The sequence below is a fragment of the Erithacus rubecula genome, assembly GCF_903797595.1.
Source record: "Erithacus rubecula genome assembly, contig: scaffold_374_arrow_ctg1, whole genome shotgun sequence".
NCBI classification, from domain to species: domain Eukaryota; kingdom Metazoa; phylum Chordata; class Aves; order Passeriformes; family Muscicapidae; genus Erithacus; species Erithacus rubecula.
In genome coordinates, this window is record NW_027635959.1 from 17,728 (window position 1) to 33,056 (window position 15,329).

Genomic DNA, 15,329 nt, shown 5'->3' on the forward strand with positions numbered 1-15,329 from the left:
CAGAGCCCGCAGGGCTGGGCTGGGCTCTGGCAGCACTGGTAGGGCCCATTCCTGAGCAGAGGGAAGCAGCTGCTGGCAGGGACAGCTCCAGGCAGCAGAGCCCTGGGCAGGCAGTGGGGGGAAAGTGCCACCAAGCTGTGCTGGGATATTTAAATTCTCTCCAAACTGAACTATTCCATGATTAACCTTTTTACAGATCCCTGTGCCAAGACACAGCAAATGTCCAACAGCAGCTTCATCAGCCACTTCCTCCTGCTGCCATTGGCAGACACACGGCAGCTGCAGCTCTTGCACTTCTGCCTCTTCCTGGGCATCTCCCTGGCTGCCCTCCTGGGCAACGGCCTCATCATCAGCGCCGTAGCCTGCAGCCACCACCTGCACACCCCCATGTTCTTCTTCCTTCTCAACCTGGCCCTCACTGACCTGGGCTGCATCTGCACCACTGTGCCCAAAGCCATGCACAATTCCCTCTGGGACACCAGGAACATCTCCTACTCAGGATGTGTGGCACAGCTATTTCTACTTGTCTTTTTCCTTTCATCAGAGTTTTCCCTCCTGACCATCATGTGCTACGACCGCTATGTGTCCATCTGCAAACCCCTGCACTATGGGATCCTCCTGGGCAGCAGAGCTTGTGCCCACATGGCAGCAGCTGCCTGGGCCAGTGCCTTTCTCAATGCTCTCATGCACACAGCCAATACATTTTCCCTGCCCCTGTGCCATGGCAATGTCCTGGGCCAGTTCTTCTGTGAAATCCCACACATCCTGAAGCTCTCCTGCTCCAAATCCTATCTCAGGGAATTTGGGCTCCTTACAGTTAGTGCTTGTTTAGGATTTGGCTGTTTTGTGTTCATTGTTTTCAGTTATGTGCAGATCATCAGGGCTGTGCTGAGGATCCCCTCTGAGCAGGGAAGGCACAAATCCTTTTCCACCTGCCTCCCTCACCTGGCCGTGGTCTCCCTGTTCCTCAGCACTACAGTGTTTGCTCACCTAAAGCCCCCCTCCATCTCTTCCCAATTCATGGATCTGACCCTGTCTGTTCTGTACTCAGTGGTTCCTCCAGCCCTGAACCCCCTCATCTACAGCCTGAGGAACCAGGAGCTCAAGGCTGCAGTGTGGTCACTTATGACTGGAGGAGTTCAGAAACAGTAAACTGCTTGCCAATTTCTGCAAATCACTTGCAGTAAGAGTCATCTTGGATATTTCTTGTTGATTTTGTTGTGGTTTTTTTCTCCTTTGTTTCTGTTTTAAATATTGTCCGTGTAAAAACGTCATTATTTCTACCCTTTCTCATTTTTTTTATCTCCACCTTTGCTGTAGCCACAGACTGTGGCCAGAGCCCTTTCCAGCCCCCTCCCTCACCTGTTTTTGGTGAATCTTTTCACAAGCACTGTAAGAAGCCCCCCTCCATCACCTCCCCATGTCTGGATGTGGCCCTGTCAGTTCTGTACTTGGTGGTGCCTCCAGCTCTGATACAGCCTGAGAAACTAGGAGCTCAAGGATGCCCTAGGAAAGCTAGGCGTGGATACTTTTCTGAAGGTAAAATCTTTCTATTTTCTTCAGCAGCGCATTCAATGTAACATATTACATTCCAAGCCTGCCTTCTAAAGCTTTGTATAGTGCTACAAGGAGGAGGACAGGCTTTTCTAATTTTCTCTTGTGATTATTTTCACCCTACATATTTTGTCATCTTCCCTTATTGAGTTCACTGTCTAACTTGACTCACAGACTACGTAAATTTGAAATTATGCTCTGTGTGTGTTTAAATAAATTAAATGTACATTCAGATGATTTATTTGTCACATATCCTCCCTCTGTTATCTCTCATTCTACTTGTCCAGCTTCTCAATGTTTTCTTTAAACATTGAAAAATAATTAGCCCACAATGTTCAGAGTAAAGCAATGTCCAACAGCAGATCTATCAGCCATTCCTCCTGCTGCCACTGGCAGACACGCGGCAGCTGCAGCTCCTGCACTTCTGCCTCTTCCTGGGCATCTCCCTGGCTGCCCTCCTGGCCAACGGCCTCATCATCAGCGCCGTAACCTGCGGCCACCACCTGCACACCCCCATGTTCTTCTTCCTGCTCAATCTGGCCCTCACTGACCTGGGCTGCATCTGCACCACTGTGCCCAAAGCCATGCACAATTCCCTCTGGGACACCAGGAACATCTCCTATGAAGGGTGTGTCATCCAGCTTTTTTTATTTCTGTTTTTCATTGGAACAGAGTATTTCCTCCTGACCATCATGTGCTACCCTACGTGTCCATCTGCAAACCCCTGCACTACGGGATCCTCCTGGGCAGCAGAGCTTGTGCCCACATGGCAGCAGCTGCCTGGGCCAGTGCCTTTCTCAATGCTCTGCTGTTCACAGCCAATACATTTTCCCTGCCACTGTGTAAGGGCAATGTCCTGGGCCAGTTCTTCTGTGAAATCCCACACATCCTCAAGCTCTCCTGCTCAAATTCCTACCTCAGGGAACCTGGGCTTCTTGCTGTTAGTGCCTGTTTATCATTTGGTTGTTTCGTGTTCATTGTTTTCTCCTATGTGTAGATCTTCAGGGCTGTGCTGAGGATCCCCTCTGAGCAGGGATGGCACAAAGCCATTTCCACCTGCCTCCCTCACCTGACTGGTTTCCCTGTTCCTGAGCACTGGCACATTTGCCTACCTGAAGCCCCTCTCCATCTCCTCCCCATCCCTGGATCTGGCAGTGTCAGTTCTGTACTCAGTGGTTCCTCCAGCCCTGAACCCCCTCATCTACAGCCTGAGGAACCAGGAGCTCAAGGCTGCACTGTGGACACTGATGACTGGCTGCTTCCAGAAACTAAAAACTGCTGGCCAATTTCTGCAGAACACTTGTAATAAAAGCCACCTTTGATACTTCTTGGCTCCGTTTTGGAGGTTCTTTTGCCTTGTTTTACCTCTTTTTAATACTGTCCACAAAGAAATGTCATTGTTTGTGCCATTTCTCATTTGGTTTCACTCCACCATCCCTGTGTCCATAGACTATGACAACGTGGGGCTGTGCTCTCAGGGGCCATAAATGAACTAAAGGATCTCCAAGCAAAGTTTTCACCAGAGTTCCCCAATTTTTTCCCTTCTCTAGAGCTGCAGCAGCAATATCTGTGTGCAGAGCTGGGGCAGATCAGTGCTGGCACAGCAGCTGTGCCCAGCAGTAGCAGCACTTGGTGTTGCCAGTGCTGCTCCCCTGCCACTGCCCCGCTGCCCTCCTGGCCCTCGTGTTGCTGCAGGGCCTGAGTGCTCTCGGGGCTGGGCACAGCCCTGGGGGTGGCAGTGCCAGGGCTGCAGCAGGGACAGGCCATGGGCACTGCTGGGGCAGCGCTGATGCCTCAGGGCAGGGCCTGGGGGCTCCAGGTTCCTTGCCCAGGCTCTCTCCACAACACTTGGCCAGGCCAATGCTGAGCAGAGAAAATCCCTGTGAGCAGCCCCAGGCTGGCCGTGGGCAGGCTGGGGGCAAACAATATGGCTGGTGCTCTGCAAGGTCTCTGCAAGGGGGACACCCTGGCAAGGAGCAGCAGAGCAGGGGCTGATCCATCTCACTGTGCTGGACAGCCCAGGGCAGCGTCCCAGAGCATCCTCACGCACCTGCCAACAACATCCCCCTCTGCAGCCCTGGCCTCTCCCCCAGCTCACACAGGTGCCGTATCCTTGCAGGCACAGACACGCAGCACTGGCTCAGGAGCCCCTGTTTGCACTGCACAGAGCAGGCGTCAGCACCCCCGTGGTGCTGCTGTGGAGAAATGGAGCTGAGTGAGTACAAATGCCATCAGCCCCTGGGGCCAGCAAGGGCTGGGGGACACCAGGAAAACCACTCAGGTTTGTTGCGGCCTCTGCATTTAGCCAGAAAGTTTGTTCCCATGAGCTGTGAGTTTCCTGTCCCACTGCAGACATTGTTGCTCAGAGCCACCGCTGCCTGGTAGCAACCCCCACAAAGCCCCGAGCATTTCATCTGCTTCACTCTTCCTTTATTTCTTCTTTCCGGAATCACATTTCTGCATCTTGCCCATCTGTGTCCCGTCCCCTGCAAACAGCCCATCCCTATTTTCCCTGTCCTCTATGGCTGCACTTCCCATTTCAGTTTTTGAGCTGGCACCATGGGAACATTGCTTGGGGAGCAGGATCATCCTACAAGTGCTTCAGGAATTGTCTGCAGGCTCCTGCAGTGCCTCGTGCTGCTCCCTTGCCACAGGCACCAAAGGCCAGAGGGACACATCTGGGCTGCTGTGTCTGGGTGTGGGGCTCCCTGTTCTGGGCAGTGAGGAGGGGCTGGAGAGGCTCTGCAGGACTGACAGGATGGGCTTGGGGCCTGTGTGGAGAAGCTGAGGGACCTGGGCTGCTGGAGCTTCTGAAGAGGAGGCCCAGGGCTCATCCTGCAGCTGTTCCACGTGTGGCTTCAAAGAATCACAGAATCAGCCAGCCTGTAAAAGATCTTGGAAATCATCAAGTCCAACCTGTGCCCTGAAACCACCTTGTCTCCCCTGAGCCTTCTCTTCTTGAGGGTAAACAAGCCCAGCTCCCTCAGCGATTCCTCTCAAGAATTGTGTTACAGACCCCTCACCAGCCTTGTTGCCCTTGTCTGGGCACTCTCCAGCCCCTCCATGTCCTTCCTAAATTGGGGGCCCAGAACTGGACACAGCTCTCGAGGTGTGGCCTTACCAGTGCTGAGGACAGGGGAAGAATCACTGCCCTGCTCCTGCTGGCCACACCATTCCTGATCCAGGCAAGGTGCCATTGGCCTTCTTGGCAACCTGGGCACACTGTTGGCTCGTGTCCAGCCTGCAGTCCATAACTGCCCACAGCTCTCTTTCTGCTTGGCCACTCTTCAGCCATTCTCTTCCCAGCCTGGAGTTGTTGTGGCCAAGTGCAGGGCCTCGAACTTGGTCTTGTTAAACCTCACCTTGTTGGATTTGGGCCCTGGATCCAGCCTGTCCAGGTCCATCTGCAGAGCCCTCCAACCCTCCAGCAGTTCCACACTCACACCCAGTTTGGTGTCATCTGCACATTTGCTGATGGTCACTCAATTCCCTCATCCAGATCATCAATGCAGATATTGAAATCCACACTGGCTGGCTCTGATCCCTCAGCCATCCTGTAGGTGCCCTGTGATGGCTCTCAAGGTGATCTGTTCCATCACCTTTCTGAGCACCGAGGTCAGGCTGACAGGCCTGGAGTTCCCCAGATCCTCCTTCTAGCCCTTCTTGGGGATGGGATCACATTGGCACCTCCAGCCCTCTGGGACCTCCCTGGTGAGCCAGGACTGATGATAAATGATGGAGAGGAGCTTTTTCCTTTTTTTAATTTTTTAAGCAATTTGAAAATTTTAATTTTCCTCACTGCAAACAGACACACTTCTCAGGTGTGTGCCACCCCAAGGTGCCAGTGAGGACGTTCCCTTTCCTCAAGGCAGAACCCTGCAAAGAATGTTTGAGATCTTTGCACTTCTTTGTTCCTTGAGACCTTGAAGTGTCACAAAGACCCCTTGGTTCCATGAGGTTCCAGACTGTTGCAGTAGATATTTGTGTCCATGGGACCCCATGGTGTCACAATGCTCTTTTTGGTTCTGAATTACCAAAATATGATTATTGGTCTAATACCAATACTCAACTGTGACGGACAAAAGACTCTCTAACAGTTTAAAGTTAAAAAGTGTATATTTATTCAGTGCTGGGCAGCAGCGCAAGGTAATCCTTTAAAATGCACTGCAAAATCACAGGTGATCACAAAGTCTGTTTATTAGCAAAAGATTCAAACAAATACATATGCATAATAACAGCCCCTCCCATTCCCACTTCCTATGATAATTAGTTTGAATAGCTATTAAGCATGCGAGATTGACTTCTTAAATTAAGTCTGGGGTCGTTTTCATGGGGAGGGATCTTAAAGGAGGAAGTAAGGTGAGTCTTCCTCACCCTAAACTCTTGACCTTTTCTATCACTGACAATATAAATGATTTCTAGGGATAGTCCTATTTTCCAAAGAATGGGTTTCTGGTTGCATTGTCTATGTTCCTTTGGATCTGCTTGCTAGTTTCGTCTTTTCCCATTGTAAGCGCAGCTGAGCAAACATGAAATGACAGACAATCAATTATTTAAGTTTCAGATAGCTACTCCCTTCTAACTTTTAATTGTTTTCAGCAAGGTAACTAAAACCCTAATATTCTAAGATTAGTGTTTCAGTTCCATGAGGCCTTGATTTGTCACAGTGGACTTTTGGTTTCTTGGGGCTCTGTACTCTCAACAATCGTCTCTGTAGTCCTAAAGTGTCACAATGGACCCTTGATTCCATGAGGTTCCTCAGTGTCAAAGTGGAATCCTTGGTTCCATGTGGCCCCAAAGTTTCACCATGGTCTCCTTAGCTCTGACAAGGCCATGCAGTGTCACAATGGCCCAGAGGTTTCATGAGGCCCCACAAGGTTCCAGTGGACCCTTGGTTTCATGAGTTTCCCAGTGTTCAGTGTCACAATGGTGTTTTGCATCCGCAGTGTCACAATGGTTCCTTGGCTTCACGTGGCTCTGCTGTGTCACAATGAACTCCTGGTTCCATGGGGCCCCACCGTATCACAGTGGTCTCCTTCTTCCTGTGGTAACCAGAAGCAAACCCTTCTGGCAGGGCCAAACGCCTGTGAAGATGGAGGAAGGAGGGCACATTTCCAGTGATGGCTTTTGTCTTCCAAAAAGACAAAAAAGGCAGGACACAATGATGTGGGGTGGGGCCCTGCTCTCCTGGAGATGGCTGAACACCAGGCTGCCCATGGAAGGGGGAAGAGACAACAACCTCTGCCCATGAAACCATAACAGCAGAGAGGTCAGGCCAAAGGCTGGTCTTAAAAGACCGTCAGCAGCACAGGAAACATCAGTCTGAGAGGAAAGATGTGTGCTAATGTTTTTACAAATTATTTGATGGGTGAAGGGATGAATGCTAAGGTGTTAGAAATTTGTCATAACTTTTCTACTCAATTTTGGCAGCAGATTTTTTATGGGGCCCAGACAGATTGGCTCCTGAAGCAGACAAGGGTCTGCACAAGGCTTAACTTCTGAACTTTGTGGGAAAATGCCAGGTTTGAGGGGGGATATGGGGCAGGCAGGTTGGGAAGGCTGTACCTTCCCTGTACCTCAGCCAGTGGGGAAAAGAAGAGGGCAACGTGCAGCTGGGACTTTAGGATAAAAGGAGGCTGAGCCCTCTGAAACCTCAAGAGAGAAAACCCTACGGACATGTGCCCTGGTGAAATCTCTTCATTTATTCAAATAAAGTTGAAGAACTCCTCTGTCTCCTTTTTGGACATAAACCTTGGGTTTGTGGATTTTCCTGACAGTGACAACATAAATCTCATGGGACCAAATGTCCAGAGTTTCACAGAAAAGCCTCACAGAGCGCTGAAGATCATTGTGTCGCAACGGGAACACATGGAACAAAGACTGCACTCTGACACTGCAGGGCCTCATGGAATCCAAGAGAGGATTGTGATACAATGGAATCTCATGGAACCAAGGTTCAAGTATGACAAAGCTGGGTCTGATGGAACCAAGAGGACCACTGTGATGCAATGGAATCACTAAGAATGAAGGATCAATCGTCAACATAGCAGGAGACCCAAGCTTGGTAGCAAGACAAAGGAATTTCCTTCCCAGGGCAGGGCTGTGATGCAACACATCACCCAGAAGGAGTCTGGAGCAGCCCAAGGAAATGAGGTTTAAATGATCCCCCTCATTGTGCATGATCTCTGAGGCTTCTCCTCCCTGTTGGATTCCTGAGCTGTGGAGCCACTCAAAATGGCCTCCTCCACAAGGTTCTACTGCAGAAATGGCCAACTTGACCTCCATTGACAGCTTGCTGGCCCAGCCATGGTGGCACAGCCCCTGTGCAGCCCAGCCCAGGACAGGAGCATTGCGGGTGGGAATGGCCCCTGTGCCGTGGTGCCACAGCAGCCCTGGGGCTCTGTGCCCCATGGCCTCCCTGCTGGGCAGCCTCTGCCAGCTCCTGCACAGCCCGTGGCACCTGTAGGCTGCACTGACAGCCCTGCCCTGGGCTCTGCCGGGCTCGGGGCCAGCAAAGAGGCGGGGCAGGGCTGGCCATGGCCGGGAACAGGTGCTGAGCCCTGCAGGAGGATGGAGCTGGGCCACAACCACATTCAGCCCAAGGCAAACCTGGGCTCAGCAGCCAGGGCTGGCAGCAGCTGGAGACAGCCTGGCTCTGAAAAATGTCCTGAAAAATGTCCTGAAAAATGTCCCACTAAGGGCACAGAGCAGCCTCCTCTCTGGGCCACTTGCCCACTTGTTTCCAATGCCTTCCCCAGGCGCTGGTCCTGCCCCACAAGGGCTGGGCTGAGTCCTGCCCCTGCACGCTCAGCCAGGCCGAGATGGACACTGCTGCTTTCTCTGGCAGGCTCTCTCAGGCCAGCCCAGCTCCCTGCAAGCTGTGCCAGCTGCCCTGAGCTCTGTGCAGCACCAAGGGCCTCTCCCCAGCACAGCCCAGCTGGCTCTGGCCCCGCAGCTCTGCTCAGGGCAGGGGGCTCTGGGCAGTGGCCCCACGGCCTCAGCCCCTGGCAAGGGCACAGCAGCTGCAGCTTAGACAGGAGTCAGCCCCAGCCATGGGCAAGGTGCTTGGCCAAGGCAAAAGGAGGCTCCCTGTGTGCCCTGCTCCCCTCTCCCTGAGCTCCTGAGAGCTCTGCAGCCCCTGCTGCCATCCCATCTGCCCAGGCCAGCACAACAGCCCCAGCCTTGGGTACCTGCAGAGCTGCTCCTGCTCCAGGCCCAGGGCCCATCCCAGAGCTGGGGCAGCCACAAAGCTGTGCCCATTTCTGTACATTCCTGCTCTGATGAGCAGAGATCCTCAGCCTATTGGAGGATGCTGATGCATTTTACAGCTCCAGAGGCCTCTTCTTTCTTGAGCTCTTCAGATCAGGAATCCAGTGGCAAAGACTCGTAAACATTTCTTTAAAACACCCAAACAAGAAATACCTCTGGGAATAATTTAAGTTTTCAACTCTTCTGTGGTTAATTAGACAAATTTCAGAAGTGTATTCCAAGTGAATATACTTTATTGCAAACAATGAATAGAGAGCTTTTGTCTTGGCATTTTTCCTGTTTATAGAAGCATATAAGCAATGTCCAAATTATATTGACTCCCTGCACCTTTTAATGCAGTCTGAATGGATATGAAAATCAAGACCCTTCATGGCCGACAATCAATCACTCTTTGTCTCCACCCCCTCCCCACCATTTCCCTCATCCAGCTCCTCAGGCTATTATGGTTCAGGAACAGTGTGGCCAGTAGGACCAGGGCAGTCATTCTTCCCCTGTGCTCAGCACAGGTGAGGCTGCATTTCAAGTGCTGTGTGCAGTTCTGGGTCTTCCAATCTAGGAAGGACATGGAGAGGTTGGAACATGACCAGAGAAGGGCAACAAGGCTAGTGAGGGGTCTGGAGCACAAGGCTGGTGAGGGTTCTGGAAAACAAGTCATGTGAGGAGTGGCTGAGGGAGCCGAGGTTGTTTATCCTGGGGAAAAGGAGGCTCAGGGGAGACCTTGCCACTCTCTACATCTCCCTGAGAGGAGGCTGCAGCCAGGAAGCAGTGACAGGGCAAGAGAACACAGCCCTGAGCTACTAGGGGTTGTCTAGGCTAGGCATTAGGAAATACTCTTCACAAAAAGGGTCACTGGGCATTGGAATGGGCTGCCCAGGGAGGTGGGTGCATCACTGCCCCTGGTAGTGCTTCAGGATAGACTGGATGTGGCACTGAGTGCCACAGTCTCGGTGACAACATGCTGATGGGTCACAGGTTGGACTTGATCTTCTCAAAGGTCTTTTCCAGCCTGGATGATTCTGTGATGATTGTGACACTGCAGGGCCCTGGGGAAGCAAGGGGCCATTGTGACACTGCAGGGCCTCGTGAAACTGACAGAACCAGAGTGACACTGTGTCCGACATGGCACCACAGAGCCAAGGGGCCACTGTGACACTGTGGGGCTACATGGAAGCAAGGAGTCCATGGTGACAGTCTGGGCCCTCTTGGAAGCACAGAGTTCACTGTGACACTGCAGGGCCTTGTGGAACCAAGAAGCCATGGTAACACTGCAGAACCAAGGAGAGCCTTGTGAGAGCCTGGGGCCAATGGAATCAAGGGGACATTTTTCCACTGCAAGGACTCTTGGAACTAAGGGAACAACTGTGCCACTGTGGTGCCCCATGGAACCAAGGGTCTCTGGTGACACTGCAGGATTTTGTGTAACCAGGGCTCCATTGTGACACTGCAAGGAATACATGGCAGCACTTGGAGGCCTCATGGAACCAAGAGGCCATTGTGACACTGCAGGGACCCGTGGAACTAAAGGGCCAGTGCTGCTCCTCAGGGACTCATGGAATGAGGGAAATATGTTTGACACCCTGGTGCCCCTTGGGACCCAGACTGCAAAAGACCTTGGAGAGCATCAAGTCCAACCTGTGATCCATCAGCACCTTGTCACCCAGACTATGGCTCTCAGTGCCATATCCAGTCTTTCCTGAAACACTTCCAAGGACGGTGATTCACCCACATCCCTGGGCAGCCCATTCCTATGCCCAATCACACTTTTTATTCAAGAATATTTCCTAATGTCCAGCCTAAAACTACCCTGGTGCATCTTATGACTGTGTAGTTTTGTCCTTTCACTGTTTCCTGACAGAAGAGCCTCACCTTTACCTCTCTGCACCCTCCTGTCAGGGAGTTGTAGAGAGTGAGGTCTCACCTGAGCCTTCTCTTCTCCAGGATAAACATCCTCAGCTCCCTCAGCTGCTCCTCTCATCACTTTTGTTCCACACCCCTCACCAGCCTTGTTGCTCTTCTCTGGACACACTCCAACACCTCCATGTCCTTCCTAAACTGGGGGCCCAGAACTGGACATAGCACTCAAGGTGCTGCCCAACCCCCAGCTGAGTGCAGGGGAAGAATCACTGCCCTGGTCCTGCTGGCTGCACCATTCCTGATCCATTGGAATTCCAGGGGTTGGATGGCAGAAATTTTAGGGATTGTGTGGAGACAAAGTGTTATTTATTGTCAGCCATGAAGGGTCCTGATTTTCATATCTATTCAGACTGAATTAGAAGGTGCAGGGGGTCAATATGAATTGGACATTGCTGGTATCAATCTATAAATATGAAAAGAAAACTTAACAGGACAAAACATTTCTCTCTGCAATGCTTTCAGTATAATATACAGCATATTCACTTTGAATACGCTTCTGAAATCTGTCTAATTTACCACGGAAGAATTGAAAACTTAAATTATTCTCGGGGGCATTTCTTGTTTGGGTGTTTTGAAGAAATTTTATGAGCCTTTGTCACTGAATTCCCAAACTGAAGAGCTCAAGAAAGAAGAGTTCAATTTTATGTTTGCCATGGATTTAGCCTTGGTCAAATTGCTGGTACATCCACTAGAATTTTTTACATTTTTTTACATTTACTGCTGTGAGATAGGATTATGAGGAAGACCAAACAAGCTCAAACTTTAAAGGGTACAAAGAAAGTATGAAAAAAACCTCAGAATAATACTTTCAGAACACTACTCTTCCCCCCACAACTTCTTTTCTTCCACACTGATATCGTACAGAAACAGATCAGTCAGTTTGCCATCTCTAAAAATAGCTATTCACCAATTTACTTGGGTGTGGAGAATTCTCTTCAGTCTATGGAGATTTCTCCACAAGAAAACAGTTTTCTCCTGGCCTCTATGTCACAGTGAATCAGCCATTCAGGAGAACGTAAATCGATCACTGTGTAGAAATCCCTTCCTTGACTCACAGTTATCCCAAATCTAGCTGTGAGGACCATATCAACTTATGGGGCACACTTTAAAGATTATAATAATTCAAACAAAAGCTCTTTTCATCTTAGAAAGCAGAGTTCTTTCTTCTTCTCTTCCCTGGGGACAGTAGGGATCTTCATCTCTCTCTCTTCAAATTTCTCATGGGATCACAGCCATTTCAACATCTACTTTCATTAGCAAAAACCCCTCTGCTCATGTCTACAGTTAAAACATTTCATCTTCCTCATAATGTATTTTCTCTGAGTTATAGGGAAACAAGAGTCTCTTCTCCACGGCTTAAAAACAGAGAAATTTCAGTCCACGACTCACCTCCTTCTGTCATCTGAGACCTGACTCTTCCTTTTGTCTGACCTTGGTGTTTTCATGCTGTTTCTGTGCCTATTTTCACCTTGGTCCTGTTCTTTCACTCAGGAGAGAGAACAAAGTGTCTGCAAGACTCATTCAGTTAAAGAGTTCATAATTTGCCAGGCCTGCAGATGGTCAAGTGATCTCTCCTGGGCCACAGCCCAGAGCTATTTTACGATGGAAACTTTTTCAGTGGCTGCACTGGGGGCCTGGTCCAGGATAGCAGGGGCCAAGGCCAGAAGGGCAGGGGCTGCTCTGGGAGGGGGGCAGGATATCAACAGCCAGACTCAAACTCAGAGGCTGCATCCATGGGCCGACGGCTCCCTGTCCCCCTTGCCTGGGGTTTCTGGAAAAACTCATCAGGGGCAGCATTCCAGCCACACCACAGGCCAGTCTGGACACTCTAGGGGGAGGGGGAAGCAGGCAGGACCTCAGCAGCTGATGGCCCTGCCTAGCAATCCCCCTTCCCCAAGTTACTAAAAATTTGGAAGAGGACAGAAACAAGAAACAGAAGACACAGAGAGAAAGACAAAATAGTTACAAAGTGTTCCAGTCTGAGGTTTCTCCTTTGCCCTGAGATCACCTCAGAGGGACATGAAGTGGTTCAAACCGTGGTTTTCTCTGAAGCAGCCAAAGAAACATTGCTGGAGACGGTTTTCTCTTGTTCCAAGGATTGTTTATTATATCTTATCTCAGGGACTTTTTGCCTGGCCAGCAGCAGTCTGCTCAGCCTGGCATCCAAGGTGGAATCTGCCTGGTGAAGGCAGGGCTTATCTTACATAGTTTGCACTACATATTACATGTTCATAACATTTTCCCAATACAGTACAATTTTATTAATGGTCTAGCCCTGACCCCATCCAATCCAAAAGTGCCAGCATGTCACCCAATATGGATGACATGGAGAAGAAGGAGGAAAAGGTGTCCACCCCCCAAATTCTCCATCTTGGCCACGTGTCCCTTATCATAAACATTCCCTAAGTCTATTAATCTATGTTCTAAAAGTCTAATTTACACTTTACTAATTTTGGTGACCTGTTTCCATTGTCGTTGTGCTGACAACTTCCCTCAGGGATTAGAATTCAGTGCCTGAGACACCAGGGTCTCACTCATGAGTCTTTGAAACCCTCGCCAGGGGGGGTTTTGAGATCCCCAAGGAGGCCAGGGGTGCGCCCTGGGCTCCCACATCTCTGCCCATTGTTTGCACCAAAACCACCATTTTCACAGCTTTGTTCATGGCATGCTGAATGCACTGGATGATGCACAGCAAAAAATGAAAATAGCAACAAGCCCCATTAATATATACAACCTACTTTCAAAATTTCCTTCCATAAAGGAGAAAGATCAAGAGTCAAACAGACCATCCAGCCACGATAACTGTGCTAGAACTCGGAAGGATGGTTTGTTTGAGACTACAGTATAATTGCTATATACATTCTGATTTGGAGTAACATCCATTGTTTAGTACTTTGTCACTCCTAAAACATAAACACAATTCAAAAGTCCATTGTTGAACCAAAAATTTGGAATTCTTCTGGTTTGAAACACCACAGGGACAAATTGAACCCTCACATGCCATCCATTCACAGGAGTTGTCACAACTCACATCACCCATGAAGGGATGCCCTCCAGAATGGGCCATTCTTTCACTGGCAATCCCACCAGACATGTTGAAAATGGCTTTTTTAGCCTGGAATGTCTCAAACAAATTGTGTCCAACCCCACTGTCTGTGCTAAATTTTCCCAAACATTCTCCCTTGGCTGCATCACTGGTAAATCTGCTTTGTTACCTGACATAGTTGACAAAAGATACAACAGCATATAAACAATCATGTTTCACTGTCAGTCCTTAAGTCTTTTATATCTTGTTTGAAGAGAAGTTCACATCCTTTGTCCTTGATTCTGCCTGCGAGCTCCCTTCTTCAATTCCTGGGCTGGCATCTGCCTACGTCTTGGCCGGACATTGCCTCACGTGTCTCACTGGCTTCCATCTCCGTCCTCTCTCTGTGGGGACACAAACAGAGCCCTTCCCCCAAATGCTTACTTTGAAAGCTTTTCAACTTTCTCTGTCTCTAAATTTTTTATCAAAACTGGAGAATTTTTCGTTCAACTATTATTTCAACTATTACCTAACAAAAGAAACAAACCCAAAGTTTACAATCTTCTGCAAGTAAACACAGTACAATAATTAACAATGCTTTAAACAACAGACATACATTTACAAGATTAGATAATCATCAGTTTAAAAAAAACTGTCATCACCTCAGGGTCTGCAGACAGCTGACAAACCTTGATTCAATGAGGAAAATGAGCACCAAATTCACTTCAAAGTCACCTTCAACTGCTATATTGATAAGTCAAATTGCCAATCCAAATGACTGGAATAATATTTTGATGCAGAAAACACCTGGGTTTGCACAATTTCTTTTTCAGTTAGCATCAAAGCTTGGCCAGAGCCTAAATTCTAATTGGAAGAGAACTCCCTGACATCTTCTTATCAAAGAAAAAACCACAACTCTTAACAACAAAGCTACAATTAAACATTTCAAAAATAAATCAAATTCCTCTAGCAACTCATTTTCTCTAAAATTCTTCTTTAGGGTAAGATACTTTGAACATGGCAAGACACTGCAGTGCTTCTGTGATAGCAACTCAGGAAAACCATAACACTAGGAATTTGTTCTGAGAATGAAGCTCAAATAGTTTTCTAGAATTCTGCAAAATATTCAAAATATTCAAGATAGCACAGTGCCAGGTCACAAAAGACCTGCCAAAATAAAAGAAAGAATTAATAAAAGGAAAACAAAGAAACATTAATTTCACAACTTAACTGATTATCTTCATACATTTGATTCAAGGACACATCTGGAGGCTTTCCAAAACTTACTTAAAATATTGAAATATTTCAGATTAAACAATGAAACAGAAAACAAAATTGTTCTGTTATATAGAATTCATACAATCTTATTACAGTGTTTTTAAAATTAAATACAGAAATTAAATTTAAATTATAAAATCCAACTCAAAATCTATTGATTTATATTGACAATATTACAAATACTTATAAACTGGCTTCTCTAAAACAATTAACTATAGGAAAATTAAAACTCAGTGTTGACATTTAAATAAATGTCCACTCATATCTGACCAATAACAAATCACTAAAT

At 48.5% G+C, this 15,329-nt stretch overlaps 1 protein-coding gene across 1 annotated transcript; it reads left to right on the forward strand.

Annotated features, from left to right (window-relative positions):
- Positions 1-219: 219 nt before the first annotated feature.
- Positions 220-1,152, forward strand: LOC306816123 (olfactory receptor 14A16-like; the record flags this gene model as incomplete). Its single annotated transcript, XM_079332609.1, has 1 exon — positions 220-1,152. One exon carries the CDS (start codon positions 220-222, stop codon positions 1,150-1,152), a length of 933 nt encoding a protein of 310 aa, XP_079188735.1.
- Positions 1,153-15,329: the final 14,177 nt, after the last annotated feature.